This window comes from Microtus oregoni, unplaced genomic scaffold (genome assembly GCF_018167655.1).
Source record: "Microtus oregoni isolate MIOR12 unplaced genomic scaffold, Mior012 000012F_ref0000307, whole genome shotgun sequence".
Classification (NCBI taxonomy): domain Eukaryota; kingdom Metazoa; phylum Chordata; class Mammalia; order Rodentia; family Cricetidae; genus Microtus; species Microtus oregoni.
In genome coordinates this window covers 53,104,940-53,126,658 of record NW_024543071.1, presented here as the reverse complement: position 1 = coordinate 53,126,658, position 21,719 = coordinate 53,104,940, and the positions used below count along the sequence as shown (strand labels likewise).

Below are 21,719 nucleotides of genomic sequence, written 5' to 3'. Positions count from 1 at the left end.
GATTAAAGGCGTGCTCCACCTAACCACACTCTGATGAGGGCTGAACTTTTTTAAAATTCCATTATTTATTTATTTCTTACATATGCACACATGGAGGTCAGAGGATAGAAAATTTGACAATCGGTTTTATTTTATTTTTTTTTAGCACATGGGTTCCTAGGGATGGAACTCAGGTCCTCAGGCTTGGTGCCCTACTCTGTGCCTTCTTCCTGAGCCAGCTCCTGCCTATTCTATCCTCCCAGCACTTGGGAGGCAAAGGCAGGTGTGTTTCTGTAAGGTGAAAGTCAGCCGGTGCTATGTCTCAAGCAAACAAATAAAAAAAAAAAATTGAAACTACATACACCTCCCTAGGGCACCTCTCTGATTTCCAAGCTGCCAGGATACTTCAAATCCAGTTCTGGACACTTAGAAACTGATTCTTGTGCTAGTTCATGGGTCAGCAAAGCAAGTACTCCTGCTCCCTTTGTACTGCTCGACTACTGTGGATCAATACAAATCAGATGGGGGGGGGCTCTCAGTGGATGATGTCCCTGGACATCCAAGTCAAAACCCAGGCTGCTTTTCCCTGACCCCTGCCTCATCCTCCCGTCTTCCCTACTTCATCACTACAGTCTCCCGAGAATCCTGTGTCCTTCCCATAGCTCAGGGCCCCTACCACCACAGCCCTGTTGGTGCAGGCTCTGACAAGAATAGCTGCTCCCAAATCTAGGTCTGATGTACTGTACGTTTAGTGCCAAGCAACTGCTGTCCAGCCCCCAGGCCTACCGAGAGTGGAAAGTATTGGTTTTTGTCGCTAGTAGACCAGAAAGACCTTGAACTCAGAGATCTGCCTGCCTCTGACTCCTTAGTTCTAGGATTAAAGGCATGGGCCACTAACGTGGCTGAGAGTGTCAAGTCTTTTATTACTATTATTTATTTTATGTATACGAGTGTTTTGCCTGTATGTAGTCTGTAGTCTGTGTACTGTGTGTACCTGATGTTTGTGGAAGAGGGTGTCAGATCCCTTGGGACTGGAGATACAGACAGTTGTGATCTGACATGGGGGTGCTGAGACTTGAACCCAGGTCCCGGGGAAGAACCAGTGTTCTAAACTTCTGAGCCATCTCTCTAGCCCGAGTGTCAAATCTTTTTTTTTTTTTTCTGGATTTTTCGAGACAGGGTTTCTCCGTAGCTTTTTGGTTCCTGTCCTGGAACTAGCTCTTGTAGACTAGGTTGGCCTCAAACTCACAGAGATCCGCCTGCCTCTGCCTCCCGAGTGCTGGGATTAAAGGTGTGCGCCACAACCCGCCCGGCCCGAGTGTCAAATCTTAAGGGGGCACTTTGGACTCCAGTCTTCCGTTACTCAAGTCAGATTAGGTGAATGAACAGTATCTTGTTGTTGTTGTTGTTTTTTTTAAATTTATTTATTATGTATACAATATTCTGTCTGTGTGTATGCCTGAAGGCCAGAAGAGGGCACCAGACCCCATTACAGATGTGTGTGAGCCACCATGTGGTTGCTGGGAATTGAACTCAGGAACTTTGGAAGAGGAGGCAATGCTCTTAACCTCTGAGCCACCTCTCCAGCCCATCTTGTTGTTTTTTGTTTGTTTGTTTTTGCTTTGTTTTTAGAGACAGAGTTTCTCTGTGCAACAGCCCTGGATCTCCTGGAACTCCCTTTGTAGACCAGTTTGGCCTCAAATTCAGAAAGATCAGACAGCCTCTGCCTCCAGAGTGCAGGGATTAGTGTGTGCCACCACGCCCAATGTATTTTGTTTTTTGAAAGAGTCTCACTATACAGACCAGGCTACCTTGAACTCATAGAGATCTGCCACCCTAGTGCCTGGCATTGGCAAACAATCTCATTGTTAGTTCTCTACTCTGGGTCCCTGCTTTCCCCTGGACCTGGAAGCCCTTTATGTGCCTTCTTCCCTAGCCCACTCCTGCCCATCCTTTCAGACCCACCTTCCTGCAAGAGCCTGCTGCCTTGACTTCCAGACCCTAGCTAGATACATGCTCCATTTTACACTGACCACTACCGGGCCCTATTGCTTTAGTTTGAAACCATCACCAATCAAAACGTACATTGGCTGGGTGATGATGGTGCACACCTTTAATCCCAGAACTCAGGAGGCAGAGGCAGGCAGATCTCTGTGAGTTCGAGGTCAGCCTGGTATACAGAGCTAGTTCCAGGGCAGCCAGGGCTACCCTGGAAAAACCCTGTCTCGAAAAACCAAAAACCAAACCAAAACAAGACAAAAAAACAAAAACAACCCCCTCCCCAAACAGAAACCATATATTGTTGTAAGTTTTCCAGTGGAAGAGGACAGATAATATGTTATTACATGTCTGCATCCAAATGTCAGGATGCCAATAGATGGGAGAAATAGCCACTGTCTTCTCCTTTAATTGAAGTTCCATGCTTCATCTCTTTCTTGTGTGAGCATGTGTATTACAAGCATGTATGCATGTACATGTTGATATGAGTGCATGTTATGCTCAAGTGTGTGTTTTGTGGAGACCTGGTCAATCTTAGATATTATTTTCAGGAGGCATCTGTATGCTTATTTATTCATTTATCTATCTATTTATTTATTGGTTTTTCAAGACAGGGTTTCTCATAGCCTTGGAGCCTGTCCTGGAACTCACTCTGTAGACCAGGCTGACCTCGAACACACAGAGATGCGCCTGTCTCTGTCTCCTGAATGCTGGGATTAAACGTGTGTGCCATCAATATCCAGCTTATTTTTTAAAAATATTTATTTATTATGTATACAATATTCTGTCTCTATGTCTGCAGGCCAGAAGAGGGCACTAGACCTCATTACAGATGGTTGTGAGCCACCATGTGGTTGCCAGAAATTGAACTCAGGACCTTTGGAAGAGCAGGCAATGCTCTTAACCACTGAGCCATCTCTCCAGCCCTATCCCAGCTTATTTTTAAGTTTTAACAGGCAGTGGTGGCACACACCTTTAATCCCAGCACTAGGAAGGCAGAGGCAGGTGGATCTCTGTGTTCAAGGCCAGCCTGATCTATACAGGGAGTTCCAGGACAACAAGTGCTACATAGAGAAACCCTGCCTTGAAAAAAACAAGCAAAAAATTATACATATGCATGTATATATATCATGCATGTATATTTATCTGAGTGTGGGTTTGTGTACATGAGTGCAGGTGCCTGGAGAATAAAGAGGAGGGTGTTGGATCCAACGAATCTGGAGTTGTGAGAGGTTGTAAGATACCTGGTATGGGTACTGGAAACTGAACTCTGAGTCCTCTGTAAGAGCAATATATTCTTTTAACCCTTAACTACTGAGTCATCTCTCCAACCACCTAATTCATTTACTTTGAGACAGGGTCTCATATGGGGCATGCCAATTAGGCTAGTTTGGGGAGTTAGCAAGCCTCATAAGTCTACCTGTCTCCACCACCCAGTGCTGGGACCACAAACGTGTGTCACTATGACAGGCTTTCTTTCTTTCTTTCTTTCTTTCTTTCTTTCTTTCTTTCAAGATAGGGTTTGCCTGCGTGATAGTGCTGGCTGTCCTGGAACTAGCTCTTGTTGACCAGGCTGGCCTCAAACTTACAGAGATCCTCCTGCCTCTGCCTCCTGAGTGCTGGGATTAAGCATGTGCCACCACTACCTGACTGTGACAAGCTTTTTATGAAGGATTGAAGTAAGATTCCCATGCTTGTGCAGCAAGCAGGCACTTTGTCGACTAAGTCATCTCTCTGGGGCCCTGGTTCACCCTTTGTCCCCCGTGTTCATTTCAGGACCAGACTCAGACAAGCATTAGTGTTTGATGAATGAATGGATCAGTGACTGCCCTCTTGGAGCACGGGAAGTTTGAAACAGAATAGGATTAGATGCTCCAGCAGGACAAGATGCCTGAGACCTTCTCCCAAGTCCTACCTTGACTCTCTGGACCTTGACCTGTAAGAAAGCCCAACCCTGACCTGGGTTTTCTGGAACAGCTCCTATTTAAAAAAAAAAAAAATTGCCTGAAGAACTTGTCAGACCAGAGTCTGAGCGTGGGTTTGGAAATGTCAGCCATCCCTTCCTTTCACTACCTGGAAACCAGATGGGCCATCCCACCCACTGCCCCACCCACTGCCCAAGCCATGGGGCTTTCCCAGAGCCATTGTCGGGGGCATTGCTCAAGGATTCCTGAGAACTGAGAAGGCAGTTTTAGGAGGCCCAGAACCAGAAGACTGTGTAAGGAGGCCTGGCTTGGTAAGTCTGGTCTTGAGATGGTGCTGCCCTCTGGTGGTGTTTGGAAGCTCGATTGTAATCTTGACCTTTCAGGCCAATTTCAATCCTTCTGGGAACCTTTGTCTGGCATCCAGATCATGCTGGATTGAGCCAGGATGCTGGCAGGGCAGAGGGGAGAGAAACACCATTTCTGCCCAGCTAGACACAATCCTGCTCCAATCACCTCTGGGTGATCGTGAGTGTTGACATCAGCCTACACTGTTCTGCTCCCACCTCCCCATAAAGCCTCCATTTTCCAAAACCTCATGAATCTTCTTTAATTCCTTGCTTCTTTCCTTTACCTATCCCTGATCCCCATATACACACCGGCTGACTGAATTCGCCTCTACTTTGACTGTCCTAGGGCCTAGGATGATGCCTGCCCTCTCACAGTGGCCTGTGAGACCTAACAACCCTGACCTCTGCATCTCTCAACTTGGCACCCTCCACTCTTCCACTCTCCAGCCTCTCTGTTACATGAGCAAATCTGTCATATTGTCCACTTCCCCAGCCTAAGCTGGCCTGGCCCCTGCTCCTCCCACATGGCAGGCTCTTGCTCAACCTAATGTTTCCTGGGCTGAGACGTTTATGCTCAAAGGGCAAGGGCTCTGGGGTACTGGTACAGTGTTTCACCCCTCAGGCTGGCCTTGAACATGGGACAATCTTCCTGTTTCTGCTTCCTCAGAGATGGGAGCCAATTACTACCTCCCCACTTCCCTAGTGCAGGGAATAGAATTTAGGGCCTTTCAGGGCTGGAGAGAGGGTTCAGTGGTTAAGAGCACCGGCTGCTGTCTTCTAGAGCACCTGGGTTCGACTCCCAGCACCCACAGGCAGTTCACAACTTCCTCTAACTCCAGTTCCATCTGCTGACCTCCACCGGCACCAGGCACTCACATGGTACACATATATATTGTGGGCAAAACAAACACACACATGAAATGACATGAAATAAAATAAAAATAAATTAATAAATAAGGAATTTAGGACCTTTCACGTGTAAGGCAAATGCCCTAGCACTGAGAACTATTTTGTTTGTTTTACATATGTGTGTGTATGTGTGTGTGTGGAGAGAGAAAGAGACAGAGAAAGTTTCTCTTTGTAACAGCCCTGGCTGTCCTGGAACTCACTTTGTAGACCAGCTTGGTCTCAAGCTCACAGAGATCTGCCTGCCTCGGCCTCCCAAGTGCTGAGATTAAAGGCGTGCACCACCACTACCTGACTCCCCCCCCCCCCCTTTTTAAAAAGAGGATCTCACCAGCCTGGTCTACAGAGTGAGTGCTAGGACAGGCTTCAAAGCTACATAGAGAAACCCTGTCTCAAAACAAAACAAAACAAAACAAAACAAAACAAAACAAAGCAATAAGAAGGCCTTACTGTGTCATGTCGCTGTCTGACCTGAAACTTACTATGTAGCAGGTTTGCCTTGAACTCACAGAGCCCCTCCTTCTGCCTCCCGAAAAGGCATGCTACTACTGGGGATGTCAGTTTGACACACAAACTAGAGTTATCTGAAAGGAGGGGACCTTAATTGACTTTATAAGATCTGGCTGGGAGGCAATTTTTAGTGGTTGAAAGGGGAGGGCCCAGCCCACTGTGGGTGTGGCCATCCTTGGACTGGTTGTTCTGGGTTCTGTAAGAAAGCAGGCTGAGCAATCCATGAGACACAAACCAAAAACAGGACCCCTCCATAGCCTCTGCCTCAGCTCCTGTCTTCAGGACTCTGCTCTGTTGGAGCTCCTGTCCTGACTTCTTCCAATGATGAACAGCTCTGTGAAGTGTAAATCAAATAAATCCTTTCCTCCCCAGCTTGCTTTTGATCGTGGTGTTTTGTCACAGCAATAGAAACCAAAAGACATGTGGCATAAAAATTTTGTTTGCGGGGGCTGGAGAGATGGCTCAGAGGTTAAGAACACAGGCTGTTCTTCCGGAGGTCCTGAATTCAATTCCCAGCAACCACATGGTGGCTCAAAACCATCTGTAATGAGATCTTGTGCCCCCTTCTGGCCTGCAGGCAAACATGCAGGCAGAACACTGTATACATAATAAATAAAATCTTAAAAAAAATTGTTTTTGAGGGAGGGTCTTATCATATACCCTTGGCTGGCTTGGAGCTTGCTATATAGACCAAGGTGGTCTTGGATGTCCATCAATTCTCCTGCCTCCAGCCCCCACAAACAAAAGTAACTGAGTTCTAGACATGAGTCACCATATTCTATTCTTTCTTTCTTTCTTTCTTTCTTTCTTTAGAGACAAGGTTTCTCTATGTAGTGGCTGTCCTGGAATCCACTATGTAGACCAGGCTGGCCTTGAACTCAAAGAAATCCCCCTGCCTCTGCCTCCTGAGTGCTGGGATTAAAGGCATGTTTCACCACCACCAGGCTACCATACTTTTTTTTTTAAGATCTATTTATTTATTACATATACAGTGTTCTGCTTGCATGTATACTTGCAGGCCAGAAGAGGGCACCAGATCTAATTACAGATGGTTGTGAGCCACCATGTGGTTGCTGGGAATTGAACTCAGGACTTCTGGAAGAGCAGTCAGTGCTCTTAACCTCTGAGCCATCTCTCCAGCCCCCTCTTTTTTGTATTGTATTGTATTTGTTGTATTGTTGTTATTATGTATGTGTGCATGATGAGCTTGTATGGGGGTGTAAGTGCCATAACGCGAGTGAAGGTGAGCAGAGAACTTTGCGAGGTTTATTCTCTCCTTCCACATTTACATGGGTTCCAGGTACCTAATTTAGGTCCCCAATCTGGCGGGCACTATTTGTTTGTATAGTTAAGGTTGGTCTCAAACTCAAGATTCTCCTTTCTCAGGCGACACAGGTTCTTAGCTCCATTGTGGATTTTCACAACCCTCTTCCGAGGAGTAGAACATTCCCTTGGGACCTTAAAAGTCACGCAGTCCCACTACAATCTGCCAGGACACCAATTACGACCTTCCGGACTTGGGCTACACCCCTAGTTTTGACGTAAGACCTGCCCGGGTTTTGGTCCCGCCTAGCCCCGCCCTCCCAGGCCCAATGCGCATGCGTTCCCGCACTCGAAGCCAATCTAGCTGGGTAGTGTACGTGGCAGCGCCTTCTATAACTGAACACTGGCAACTGGCTTGTGAATGTTCGATTTACCGTCTCTTAGCCCTCTCGCTGGTGTTTGGTGTGGTGTTGTGGTGCGACGGAGGTTGGATCTGAGAGCTATCTTCTACTAACTCCGTCCAGTGCCTTGGTCAAGTTGCTTATCCTTTTTGAATTGGCAATGGTGAACTGAGATGATGTGGGAAGCTCTGGGGTAGGGTCCAATCTCAGCCTGCTGACTCTGTCGCCAATTGGAGTCTTTGGTGTCACTTGCTCTCTAGGCATCTCGAAAGTCTTCTAATTTCTCTTCTGCCCTCTACCTGTTACTTTTCCTTTTCTGGTTCTCTCAGGGTGCATTACTGTGGTCCAGCATCCTTCTGAATCACTGGAGTCAGCCTCTGGAGAGGGATCGACAGGACAGGGCGAGGCAGGTGACTGGATCAGAACCTGGACAGGGTCAAGCCTAGAGCTCTGACTTCCATCTTGGCTTGGACGCTTATTTCTGTGACCTGGGAATATGCACCCTACGTGGAAGAGGTAGGGCTCTACATCCAGTGGGTATGAAGCATAAGTTGCAGCCCGTACCTAAGTCACACTCAGCAAAATTGGCCTGGGGGGAATTGGGATCCCTCCCTCACCTCCCAGTATTACATCATTTGAAGGGCCCTATGCAAATAGAATAGTAAGTCTCTAGGCTAGAGAGATGGCTCATTGGTTAAAAGCATCTACAGCACAATCATGGGGCACTAAGTTCAGATTCCAGTAACAAGCCAGGCGTCTTATAAATGCCTGTAATGCCCGCTCCAAGGGGCATGAACACCTTCCAGTTGAACACATACATACACACACATATGTATTTCCAAATAGTAGACTCTAGGCTGGAGAGATGGCTCAGTGCTATCTCTGAGAGCATCTTTAAGAGCACATACTGCTCTTACAGAGGACTAGAGTTAGAGAGTTCCAGCATTCAAGTTCAACAGCTCACAGCCTCCCATCTTCAGCTTGTGGAGATCCAATGCTTTCTTCTGACCTCTGAGGTCACTGCACTCGAGAACAAACAAAAATCAGGTATTGGGGATATGGCTGAGCAGTTAAGAGCATTGACTACTCCTCCTGAAAAAAGCAATTTTTTTTTTCTAGCATCCACGTGGTGGCTCACAATCTGTAACTCCAGTTTCAGGGATCTGATTATTTTTTGGCCTCCATGGACACTAGGCATGCACATGGTACACAGACATACATGCAGGCAACACACACTAGCCAGTTATAGCGGTGCACAACCTTAATTCCAATACTTGGGAGGTAGAGACAGGTGGATCTCTATGATTTAGAGGCCAGTCTGTTTCACATGAGTTCTCAGACAGCCAGGGCTACATAAAGAGAACTTTGTCTCCAAAACAAAACAAAACAAAAAAAACCCTAATAAAAAAAATTCAAAGACATTTTGAGACAGGGTTTCTCTGTGTAGCCCTGTCTGTTTTGGAACTTGCTCTGTAGACAAGGCTTGCCTTGAATTACAGAGATCAGCCTGTCTCTGCCTCCTGAATGTTGGGATTAAAGGTGAGCACCACCACCACCTGGCTAAAATGAAAACTTCCACGATTTGTTTTTATTATTTTAAATTATGTGTAAGGCATGTGTATCTGCATGTGAATGAGTGTAGTTGCCCTCAGAGGCATCAGATGCCCTGGAACCAGGAGTTGCAGACAGTTGTGAGCTGCCTGAAATGCTTATGGGGAACTGAAAGGGTTCTCTGGAAGAAAAGCCAGCACTCTTTAACCACTGAGCCATCTCCCCAGCCCCCGTTTCCTATCTTTAAATAGGACAGAGTAGGATTATCATACTATATATAAGGTATTTGTGGTCTTGGATGTCCATTGATCCTCCTGCCTCAATCTCTGAAGTAACCATGTTCAAGGCATGAGTCACTATATCTTTATTTTCCCTTTTCTGTTCTGAAACAGGGTCTCTGTGTAGCCTTTGCTATCTGGGAACCCACTCTGTAGACGAGGCTAGCCTTGAGCTCAGAAGAGATCTGCCTGCCTCTGCCTCCTCAGTGCTGGGACTAAAGGCACGAATCACCACTGCTTGGTCACTTGTTTTTCAACATTTAAAAAAAAAAATGCATGTATGTGGCTGTGTGCATGCCATAGTCTGTATGTGGAGGTAGAGTACAATATGCAGGAGTCAGTTCTCTTCCATACGGGATCCAGGGATTGAAAGCAGCTCAGCTGCAGGTGCTTTTACCCAGCAAGTCATCTCTTAAACACGTTTTAAGTAGGAAGCAGCAGCACTGGGACAATCATTGACATATTCTTGCTATTGAGTTGGACTAGCAGTGTTCTCAACCTTTCCAATGCTGTGACTCTTTTTTAATACAGTCCTCATGTTGTGGTGACCCCCAACTATAAAATTGCGTTTGTTGCTACTTTGTAACTCTAATTTTGCTAGTTACGAATTGTAATGTAAATGTTTTCAAATGGTCTTAGGTGGCCCCTGTGGGGTTGTCTGAACCCCAAAGGAATCGTAGCTCATAGGTTAAGACCCTCTGAACTAGAGGCTATTGCTGAGGTACTAGACAGTGGTAGCAAGGATGAGGTGATATAATGGAGGCAAAACTGACAACTCCCTGTTCTCTGCTAACACCCAAACAGCTCCTCTTCAGGAAACTTAACTACAAGTAAATTTACACAATGTCCTATCTGTTTCTGGAGCATACAGCAGAACTAGACAAGCCTTAGCTGTCAGTTCACGGCAGTAGGAAATGTAAGAATCCAACCTTCCTGAGCCAGTGATGATTTCTGGCAGCAGGCAGTGCTTGCCTAGAGGTGAGAACTAGTTCTCAATTTACTAAGCAACAGATCTGGTTATATGGCTAAGTTAGATAATAGGGGTAAATGCCAACCACAGCCCATCTGGAAGCTTCAGGCTGGCACTAATATTAAGCAGGGGCCTAGTCTGTGGTTTTAGTCATGTGGAGGTTGGTCTTCGTTATTGGGGCTAAAAGATGAGAAATGCCCAAGCTGTTCCCAGGCACTGTTCCAATACTGCCTGTTTAACCTCAGCACATAAAATACTTATCCATTCATTAGGGCCAGGCGGTGGTGGCTCATGCCTTTAATCCCAGCACTCAGGAGGCAGAGGCTGGTAGATCTCTTAATTTGAGGCCAGCCTGGTTTACAGATTTAGTTCCAGGACAGCCAGAGTGGTTATACAAAGAAATCCTCTCACCCACCCAAGTTTGCTTTGAGCTGAAGAGATGGCTCAGTGGGTAAAGGCACTTGCCTCAAAGCCTGACAATCCACACAGTGACAAAAACTCATTCAAGCTGTCCTTTGACCTCCACACGCATGCCATGGCGTATGTACATGCTTGCAATCACACACAAAAAGTTTTTAAGTTTTCCTCAATGAAGAAAGTACTGCTTTTTGACATTAAGAAAATTAGTTAAGTACAGACTTTTGCCAGTGCCACAGCTGTTTCTGTCCAGAGTGGAGGGGCCAGCATTCTATGGCCTTGGCTGGACATGTCTGTATGACCTTCTGATTCATCCTTTCAGATATTCACATACACCAAAGGAGAAAGGGGTTAGTTTTTGTTTTTAAAGTCTTTTTATTTAAAAACAAAAACAAAAAAGAAAACCAAATCAAAATATTTCTCATTGGAGGCTATTTCTTTCTTTTTTTGTCTTTTAAAAATTTTATTACACAAATATCTCCCACTCCCAAGTGTCAGAAGAAAGACATCTTTGCTCTTTCTAAAACCAAGTGGGGAACTTTTAGAAAACAAAGCCCAACTAGCTTCCTTTCTTCCCTGACCCAAAATAATGCCAATGTGTCAGCTGGTAGCTAAGACTCGTTCCCTTAATGCTTACATTTAATTTAAAAATCTTAGCACAACATTGGAGATTGACTCTAAATAAGCAACAAAAAAATATATATTTACAATATTTCTCCCCCCAAAAAACAAACCCTTTAAACATAGTGACTTTAGGAGTTTTATTTATTGAGCAGTTATTTTTTAATCACCAAGTGATTTTATATTATATATATATAGTTATATATATATATATAATTTTCTTCCTTTCCTTTGTGGTTTTTTGCCCCAATATGTGGAAAGATGAAGGCAGAGGTCTGATCCTACAGTCTGAAGAGGCCAGGCTCTGGCAAGACCACAGCTAAGAGTAGATGCAGGACTATGAACGTACATGTTCTTGCCCCCAGAGACACTTCTCTCCTTTGCAAGGACCAACCCTCACCTCTAAAAGCCATTCTCCCTCATAGTTCTAAAGAAAAGAAAGACCCAACAAGGGCATCAGTCCATCTGCCGCCATCCTGAGCTCCCTTTTCAGCTGACGAATTTCTGTGTGGTAAAACATTTGCTTTATCCAAACCTAAATGCAAAGACCAAAACCCCAGACAAGCCATCAGCTTAGAAATTTCTGTGGATGAACTGTCCCAAAGGTCAGAGGCACTCTCCCGGCACAATCCCTGCTCTGAAGGGGTCTCTCCACCTCCCCTTTTATAAAAAGACGACAAACAAAACTTAGTAATTTTAGTATTTTCCACAGGAGCAACCAAAAAGAAATAAAGAAAAAAAAAGAGGCAGGAAGCTTCTAATTATAGGTCATTAATAATATTAATAAGGTTTTGCTCAACACCCAGGGTTCTTTACAGAAGTTCCCCCAATTGAGGCACTCTGGAATAAGTCACTGGCGTTTCCTCAACATTTCAGCCCCAGAATCCTGGGTCCTGAAGACCAATGGAATGGCAGAGGGTCATGGAGGCAGACTGCTGTTTTTTTAGGTGCAGCCAAGAGAATCAGCAGATTGGAAGAAACAATGCCACCCCTTGCCAGAACCCAGTTTTCCTGGAAAAACAACTGGTTAATACCAGGGTCAAAGCTCTGCTAAGTGGCAAAGGTGGGGGGAGGGGTGTGCTTCTGCCTCTATTGCTTTGGCAGTGGCAAGGGTGCAGTTAGCATCTCTCATTGGGCGGTTCACACTTCAGACTCATGGTGCCTGGGCTCTGTCCCCTCCTGATGGAGTTTAGGAAAGCCTGAGGCTGGATTACAGGAAATAGGGTGGGAAGGGGTATGGCTAGGGGAAGAGAAAGCGGGATAAGGCTGTGCTATCAATCTCCTACAGATGGGGAGCAGAGTGCAAATTTGCATGTATCACTGATAAACTCTGGCCACAGGCCTCTGCTGAGCATCTCCTCACACTCTAAATATTGACCCAGAATAATTCCGACCATTTTTTTTTTCTTTTTTAAAGTGCAAAAAGCTCTCTGCTGCCCTAGAGAGAGGATCTTTGGACAGGCCGTTCAATGCAAAGTAAAAGGGGGCAGCTGATGGGGCTTGGAAAAGGGTGGTGGAGTGGGAGACACCATGCTCCCCTCCTTCCCTGCACACACGTGCAGCACACTCAGCCAGACACACAGAGGCACATGCACACACACTTCCAAGGCTGCAGGCAGAGGGCAGGAAACTGGCTTCCAATCAGGACTCCCCTTAAAAGGCATCAGGTCAGTGAGCTGCTAGGCTGTACACAGGCCTGGTCTCAGAGGGCTATACTAAACCAGAGGCCTAGAGGAACCTGGCCTGGAGGCAGGTGGGGACTTAACCAGTCCTCTGTTCCCCAAACCTGAGGAAACAGGCTGCTCCTTCTGAGGACATGCATTCTAGGAAAGTCCTGTTCAGGCAGGAAAGAGGACAAGGGCAGTTGGTGGAGGGCTTTGGGAGTGGGGAGGGGAGATGATGCCTGTCTTAGAATATGCCTGGGTGGCAATGAAATGGAGGAGCATCTCTGGGGGTACAGTTCTAGCTCCTTGGAAGAGCTTTTAATAACCCCAGTAAGTGCAACAATAAACTCAGAGACTAGTAGGAAAGTTTAGGGAGTGGTGGCAGAATGGGGACTATATTATGTGAATGAGCATGAGTGTTGGACAGCATCAAGCCCAGGGAAAAGAAAAGGGGCTAGCACAGACATGGAACAATGCTTCAGACACCTCACAGCACCATTGAGACCTGCCAGGCCTGGTGTTCCTAGGGCTACTGGCCCCTCCTGCAGAAGCTGGGAGAGTATAACGGAGGAGAGACACGCAACGGACACCATGAGGAGATCCTGGCCAGGGAAACAAGGCCACCTTTCTCCCTGGAGTTTGCTCAGACCTTCCTCCCTAGAGTTTGCTCAGAACCAGGCACTGCTGGGGGACCATGGGTGAGAAGGAAGGGCTCTTGGCCCAGTGCAGGTGAAAATGCACAAATTCCCCCAAACTGAGAGTCCAGCTTCTCAGCTGGCAGACGAGCAAGCAAGCAGGCACTGGGACAGCACAGCCTGTGCTTTCTCCTTGATCGACCTCTCCTCTCTTTTCCTTGGGAGAAAGAGGAGCAAGCAAGTGACCTTGGTGTCCACCATCCTCTCTGCCCCACCTGTGGGAGAAGGGCTCAGAGAAAAGAGAGCAGAGAGGGAGTGTGTCATTGGCCTCAGAACCTGCGCAGGGAGAGACTCTCCTTGGTGGGAAGGCAGGGGAAGATTTTCCTGTTCAGTCCGGGCTGAGCATGTCTTAGCTAATCTTCTGTATCAGTTTCTCATCAGACAGGCAGTAGAGGCTGTTGATGGACAAGTCTGAGATGAAGTGCTCACAGGCTTTTCTAGTGATCTGTTTGCATCCTCGAAGGTCAATCAAGGTGACATTAGCAATTCGCCTTAGGAAGAACAGGGTCTGGTCTGTCAATTTATTGCAACCTGTGGGCAACATGTCCAAGAGAAGAAAGATCACAAACATGCAGCCGCAGATGCCCATCTCTGTCATTCAGTTCTACTTTTCTCCAAAATGCTAAATCAAAGTCCATTTTGTCACATGTTGAGAGACCACAGGTGCCATAAGCACTGTGGCTCTTGCTGCCTTCCTGCAAGCACCATGGGCGAGTGAGCAGCATAAGGGCCATTGGCTAACCAGACTACAGCTGGATGGCAGCCATACATGCAGGCATCTGAGTTTATTACCTGCCTTTGAGATCTTTTGGTTAAAAAGGAAAAGAAGTCTCTTGTTCTCCTGCAGATGCAAACTTTTTATTGTTGTTTTGAGACAGGGCTTCTCTGTGTAGGCCTAGCCTAGCTGTTGTGGAACTCACTCTGTAGACCAAGCTGACTTCAAATTCAGAGATTTGCCTGCCTTGTCTCTGAAGAGCATTTTACCACCAAAACCTGGCCAAGATGTACATTCTCAAAATTTATTATTTTTCTGAGACAAGGTCTCATTATGTAAACCTCAATGACTTCACACTCAAGAAATTTACCCTCCTCTGCTTCCCAAATACTGGGATTGAAGGTGTGTGCCACCATGCCCAGCTGTTTTTGTATGTATGCCAATGTGTGTGTAGGTGCTCAAAGACTAGAAGAAGGTGTCTGATCCTCAGAAGCTAGAGTTACAAGTGGTTGTGAACCACATGACATGGGGACCACTGAGGCACCTCTCTATCCCCATGCAGATATGAATCAATAAGCAAACATGGTTTTAGTTCAGAAAGCAAAGAAACCATCTAATATCCCAAGCATAAAGACCACAGCATACCTGCCATATTGAGCTCTGTGAGGGAGTATCGAGTGGAAGACCCGACAGCAGTGAGTAGGTTGGAGGACTGATCTGTAAGGTGGCTGCAGTGACTGAGGTCGAGTCTAGACAAGAGGGGCATGTGGCGAATGATGAGTCGGAGAGTGGCATCTGTGATGTCAAGGCCTGCCAGCCGGAAGTCAGTCATGTTCCGGAGCTTGCTTCGATTGTCCTGACCTGCACAGGCAAGAAAAGAAGTTTATGCCAGCCGGGCGGTGGTTGCGCACGCCTTTAATCCCAGCACTCGGGAGGCAGAGGCAGGCGGATCTCTGTGAGTTCGAGGCCAGCCTAGTCTACAAGAGCTAGTTCCAGGACAGGAACCAAAAGCTACGGAGAAACCCTGTCTCGAAAATTTAAAAAAAAAAAAAAAAAAAAAAAAAAGTTTATGCCAGGTGGTAGTGGCACACGCCTTTAATCTCAGCACTCAAGAGGCAGACACAGGTGGATCTTTGTGAGTTCAAGGCGAGCCTAATCTACAGCATGAGTTTCAGGACAGGCTCCAAAAAGCTACAGGGAAATCCTGTCTCAAAAATCAAACCAAACCAAACCAAAATCTTAGATCAAAACTTTTAATTCTCTACCAAAGCCCTAGGTAGCAGTAGCTCTATGCTTGCTTGGACCCCCTTGATAGGGTTAAGCAGAACTGCCACACTTAACCCTTCCCATAGGGAGGAAACAATGTTTCTAGAAAATAATGTTAAGTTTTCTGTCTTCTCAGTGTCAGATTATATGCCCCACTTCCAAGGTGATGTGTGAAATGGGCCTATGCTCTTCACAGTCCAGCATACAATTCAATTTCCTACTCTGACCCAGAAGATTTACAAGACTTTCTCAGATTTATGCTCTCTGGGTCTGAACTAAATGCATAGAATGAACTGCCTCCTGTTTGTGGGAGTTATCTGCTTGTATATAACCTCTGTATTTTAGGCTTAGTTTCAAGGTCTGTCCAAAAAGAAACCTACACCAAGACAGATACAGATAGGCAGGCCCAGATCATACCTGGTTTATCTGTGGGTGGAGTCAGCAAGTCCCGAATTTGAGGGTCTTTAATTCCTACTGCCCACCGAAGATCAAGGGTCCTGAGAAGGGGGCAGCTGGAGCTGCTGAGGGCAGAGACTGCAGACCAGGAACAGCCTGCTAGGAGGAGGTCTTTCAGTCCTGCAACAAATGGAAACAGACACACAACATATTCTACATTTAGAGAATTCACAGTCTCAGTTACTAGCTGTTCTGGGCAAAAGAAATGGATCTCTAGTCTTAAAGGAAGGACTGTGTTCTAGCTCTAGTAACCAAGTCTAAAGATTGCCATGATTGTCTAGGCCTCCAAGTTACAGCTTTTACTTTGGTGTTAAAATGAACTGATGGAAAGCTGGGTGGTGGTGGTGAATTCCTTTAATCCCAGCAAGGCAGGAGGATCTCTGAGTTCCAGGACAGCGAGGATTACAAAGAAAAACCTCGTCTTGAAGGAAAAAACAAACACAAAACAAAACAATCAATAATTGCTAGAGCGAGGTGTGGTAGCACACACTTTCAATCCCAGCACTTAGAGGCATAGGCAGACTGATCTCTGTTGAGTTCATCATAGGTTAAGAACACAAAGTGGGACCATCTCAAAATAAAACAAACAAATGAACACACAAACAAAAAACTCAATTGCTGGAGTGGGGTGAGGTTAGAGAGATGGCTAAGTACTTACCATTCAAATAAGACCAGAATTCATATTCCCAGAAACCACATAAATGCCAAGTGGACATGACAGTCTGCTAGTAATTACAGCATTGAAAAGAGATGGGATCTCCACAAACTATATCAAAAACTAGCTACATGACATGCAAGCTGCGGGGTGTGACTGACAGATCCTGCCTCAAGTGGGAGAGTGAGTCAAGGTTCCTGATATCAACTTCTAACATGTACGTACACACAAATGTACACCCACCCACATCCATATACAAGGAAAGTAAACACCCAACTGCTTAGTTTCTATTGGAGCAATAGATGCTGTGTGGCTTCTGTCCTTCTGGGATCTCAAAATGCTGAAGGGTTAACAAGGGCAAAATCAGACCCAAGTTTCTTCTTCTATGCTCAGGAAATGTGCTGGGCTGGCAGCAGCAACCCAATCATGCTCTGCATCTAGTGCAGTCACCAATCCAGCAATGCCTTAGAGACTGGCAGGCTCAGTGGCCCTGGGTAAGGCTATCTCTTGCTTTTCGGAAAGACTGTGCCTCAGTCTCAAACTACACTGCATTAGTTTAAAGCAGTGCTGACAACAGCCTAATAACCCCTCTGCTGGTCCTCTGCTCACCTACCTGGCAGCCTATTGACCAGCCACGTCAGCTGCTTTTTGGAGATGTTAGTCCAACTAAGGTCGAGGCTTACTGGCTGGCGCTTGATGATGCCACTGAGAGCTTGGGGTACGATGGCCTTACACCTACTCAAGTCAATTTTTGTCCAAAGTCGTTTATCACAGCACCTGTAAGAGGGAAGAGAATTTAACCAACTTGATATTCCTGTCAAAGGCACTCTCTAGAAGGCTTCTGGTAAAGGCAGAATACCTGAAGGCCATTCCTCTACCTTCTATAGAAAACCAAGGATCACTCATTTTGTGCCACAGAATCAGGTAAAAACTGCCTTGCTTTTTTTTTTTACAACTAGACATCTTGCAAATCAAGGTTAAGCTAGTCCCACAATAGTATACTGTGTTTCCTTCTTTTGTACTAAAACAGTATGACTTTTGTTGAAAGATGTACAGGAACATTTAATCAATTTTAAAAAAATGCTTTAATTTTTAAAAATAATTTATTCAAATTTATTTTATGTGCATTGCTGTGAAGGTATCAGATCCCCTGAAACTCAAGTTACAGACAGTTGTGAGCTGCCATGTGGGTGCTGGGAATTGAACCTGGATCCTCTGGAAGAGCTGTGAGTGCTCTTAACCGCTGAGCCATTTCTCCAGCCCCCCAAAATACTTTAATTTTTAAATTTTTTAATTTCTTACTGCTCAGAATGCCTTGGCTTGCTTCTTTCCCTTGTTACTTACAGCTGAGGGAGATCAAGAATGCACTCTATCAGTCTAGACAGACCTCTTCCATACTCAGACATCTGCTTCCCTGCTACCTTGATATCTAGCCAGACCAGTCTAAAACTGAAAGGCAGAGGCCTTTCTACTGCAGTCTACAGACAGTACCATACCATGCAGGCTTCTATTTAATGTTATAGTTCTTGCTCTTGAGTTTAGCCTGCCTGGCAGGGCACAAGGAGATTAATATGTAATAGGAGCCTTACGTGCCTTGGCCTGAAAACCAAGGAGTAGAGCCTGGCAGGCCCGTTTACTTGACAAAAGGAAATTAACACAATATGGGTAGATCACACATTAATTCTAATTCAAGAAATAGCTTTGTATTGGCCAAGTTATTAAACTGACAAAATCTCACTGATAGCACACCAAGTATCAATGATAGGAGTCCTTAAATAAATAAATATGCAACATGTCAGAACACACTGCTAGACCTATCTGATTCAACAGGCATGGGAACTGTTTTCCTCCCCCAGACCACTTTTTTGCTTCTGTCTCCTGAATGCTGGGATTACATGTATATACTACTGCACTCTAAAAAGCTCCCAGATATATACTTAGTCAGAACACCAAATTTGGGAACAACAGTAATAGAGTGTGACCAAAATAAAAAATATACACCCATATGAAAAGCCTCACAATGTTCCACAGCAATTTAATCAATCATTAGCTCTAGAAATTGTCCCCACTAACTGTCTGTCTAACTGGAGACAGGGCCTAGGATAATTAAGTATCAGCTTCAGAACTGGGTCCTGCTTGTTGAAGGAATAAGAATTCAAGTTTAGGGGAATAATTCAAACTGGAAGCTGAACTTAGAGGTGGAGACACTAATGAATACCAAAACTGGAAGATTTGAGCACCTTCAAATTCATTTTGCAAAGTCTGTCCATTCCTCCTGGTGCGATTAATCCTGTCATTAAACACTGGATCACTACCTAACATGTCATACTCCCAAGCAGCACATGGTTAAGTTAGGGGAGGGAAGACAGGCTTACAACCTTTATGACCCTACATTTTAGAACAAGCCACCTCTTATCAGTTTGCCTTTCCCCAGCAGAGAGAGAAGGAAACAAGGTCAAATTCTACTAACATCTGCAGGTACAATGGACTACATCTTTAACAGCACCCACAAACTAGGTCCCTTTACTAATACAGAAGACCTGCCGCCTACTCCCCTGCCCCTATTCCTGACCCCCTGTATCCCTGCTCACCATTTATACCACGTCTTGCACACTCGCATACATTCACAAAGTTCTCTGCGGCTGAGGTAGCGGAAGACAGACATCCAGACCTCCCGCTGCATCCAGCTTTCGTCTCCATCCTGAGCCCAACTGCCCCGGCCATTCAGCCTGGCTGCACCCCCCTCCTCTGCACTGTCATCTTCCTCCTCCTCCTCTTCCTCCTCCTCTCCCCCTAGCCCCTCCTCATCCCCATGCTGGGGGTTTCGGGCTCGGCAGTGCTGCATCAGCACACGGGGGTTTGGGCGAAGGTTGGCAGAGGAAGCTGTGATGGCCTGCAGCTTGGGCACAATGGAAGTCCCGTGGAGCTCTTTGGTGGGCCTCTGTAGCGTGACAGTGAGGTACGATCCCCGGATCTTGGCTTTCTCAACTTCAGACAGCTCCTTTTTGCCGCTGGGATTGTTCTCCTTTTCCCGTACCATGGTGCGCTCTGTGGCTTGCAGTCGCAGCAACTGCCGCCGTTTGAAGCGCTCATCACGGCTGGCACTGTGGTGGTCACTGGGGCCAGCCCCAGGGGATGACCGAGTCACCACACCCCGAGGAGAAACAGGGTCATGGATGAGCTGCAGCATGGAAGTAGGTGAGTGAGGCGGGGGTGTTAGGGGCTCCTCGCAGCTCCTCAGGGGCCGTAGGACTTTGGCTTGCACAGCTTCTTCATCACTCTCTTCTATTTTCCGCTTCTGTAAAATGCCCAGAAAAGAAATACCAGTGCTTCCTTTTTTCTAAACCTTCTAAAGTTAATAAGGAGAACCTAAGAGAAGCCAAGTCACTGCTGCCTAAGGGAGCCATTTCCTCAGAGCCTGTGATTCAGCCTACCAAGATCAGCAACTGAACTCACAATCAGGCCACAGAATGCTGATTTCAGAACACAAAATCCTTATATGGTCACTCAGGAAACAGATCTGTGAGAAAAGGTTTGTGTCAAGTACAGAGAACTAAAATCTAGAACTTGTACAAGGTTTCTTGATTCTCTACCCTATCTTATTCATTGCACCTCAATTTTTGGTTATGTCTTTGGGTAAAAAACTATTTTAGCATTACAACTCTACCTTTGTGTAACTTTGTGTCTCTAATTTAGCTCTTTCACAATCAAGTGACGCATCCATGTTGATAAGAGAAAAATTGCTCATCTAACCATGGACAAAGAAGTACCAGACTTCACTCCTTCTCAGCTGTCAACTCTACAGCACCTCAATTCAGCTGTCCATGAGGAAACCTGCTACTACAGAGATCTGCCTATGATTATGGTGAAGAATCCCGAATCCCACGAGGCCCAGATGTCATGCTGTAGTACCCGGGCTTTCCAGATGCCTGTCTGTTCCTACAATTATGGTTCCTATCATGGCTATGCTGTGACAAAAATCAGTCAAGATATGCCATTAAATACCCTATTAATAAATCGGATTTTCCATAAGGAGACACTATATTGCCAGCAAAAGTCCTGATCTATATTTCTTTTGTTCTTTACATTCTCGGTCACTAGGGGAGGAAATGACCACCTTTGTTCTAGAGCTATTTTTCACATAAAATGCAATAGGAACAGCATTTGCCACCCTCAAAGACAAATTCAAAAGCTCCATGTTCAAGAACATGGAATGAGAACTTTAGGAGTAGTCAGCACCACAAACCCTTACTCTTGAAAAATATTTCAACTAGCCTGGCATGATATACACACCTTTAATCTCAGCACTGGAGAGGCAGATGGTTCTCTGTGAGTTCAAAGCCAGCCTGATCTACATTGTTGAGTTCCAGACCAGCAAAGGTTACACAGTGAAACCTTGTCTCAACATACCAAATCAACAAAAAATATTGACTAAAATTTCAACTGCCCCAGAGCCCAAGTGGAAGAAATAAAAAGGCAAGCAATTTCCTTCATGCTTCTTGCTCATGCCTGTGTAGGGTCCTTGAAGAACTGACAGTAAGTAGTCATCACCTGCTGTCTGTGCCCTCAACAGGTCCAGCCTTGCCAGTATGAATAACCAGAGTCCTTTTGGCCCTATGATGTTAGTGGTGACCATTAGGGCAACAACCTTAGCTGCCCTGGGCTAAGGTCATGAAGCTAGCTCCACTCTCTCTAGTGGAGTGGCTTTGGAATTGCTTCTGAAGTGCACGTTTGGGCACATGGGGCAGGTAAGAACAAAGAGGTAAAGATGAGGGGGGAAAAAAAAGTAAACCTGCTTAACAGGAAACTCTAGTGTATGAATCTAGTATGTAACAGCACCACAGGCCAGCCTGCCTCCTCCACTAGTTACATTCCTCAGGACAAAGTTGCATACCTAATTCTCCAACTCAATAACCCAGGGATGGTTCCTGCCTTTCTAGTACCCTACAGAATAAAAAGGTCATCAGGAATCCCTACTGGAACAGTACCTAGTAATACAAAAAGCAAAAAACTAAAAGAAAAAACACCAAGAACACTAGCAAAACCCCAAAACCAAAACAAAATAAAAACACAAACCAAAACAAAAACAAGCAAAAAAAGCA

General features: G+C 45.6%; 1 protein-coding gene across 2 annotated transcripts in view; it reads right to left on the bottom strand.

The window, feature by feature from the left end:
* Window positions 1–11,802: 11,802 nt before the first annotated feature.
* Kdm2a (lysine demethylase 2A) overlaps window positions 11,803–21,719 on the bottom strand; it is a 74,324-nt gene continuing 64,407 nt past the window's right edge. For both annotated transcript variants that reach the window (XM_041660800.1, XM_041660801.1), the window contains exons 17-21: window positions 19,209–19,915; window positions 17,231–17,394; window positions 15,924–16,082; window positions 14,886–15,101; window positions 11,803–14,056 (exon numbers count right to left, since the gene is read on the bottom strand). In XM_041660800.1, the coding sequence (XP_041516734.1) occupies window positions 13,875–14,056; window positions 14,886–15,101; window positions 15,924–16,082; window positions 17,231–17,394; window positions 19,209–19,915 (1,428 nt within the window). In that variant the 3' untranslated portion in view covers window positions 11,803–13,874. The remainder of the gene's footprint in view (window positions 14,057–14,885; window positions 15,102–15,923; window positions 16,083–17,230; window positions 17,395–19,208; window positions 19,916–21,719) is intronic.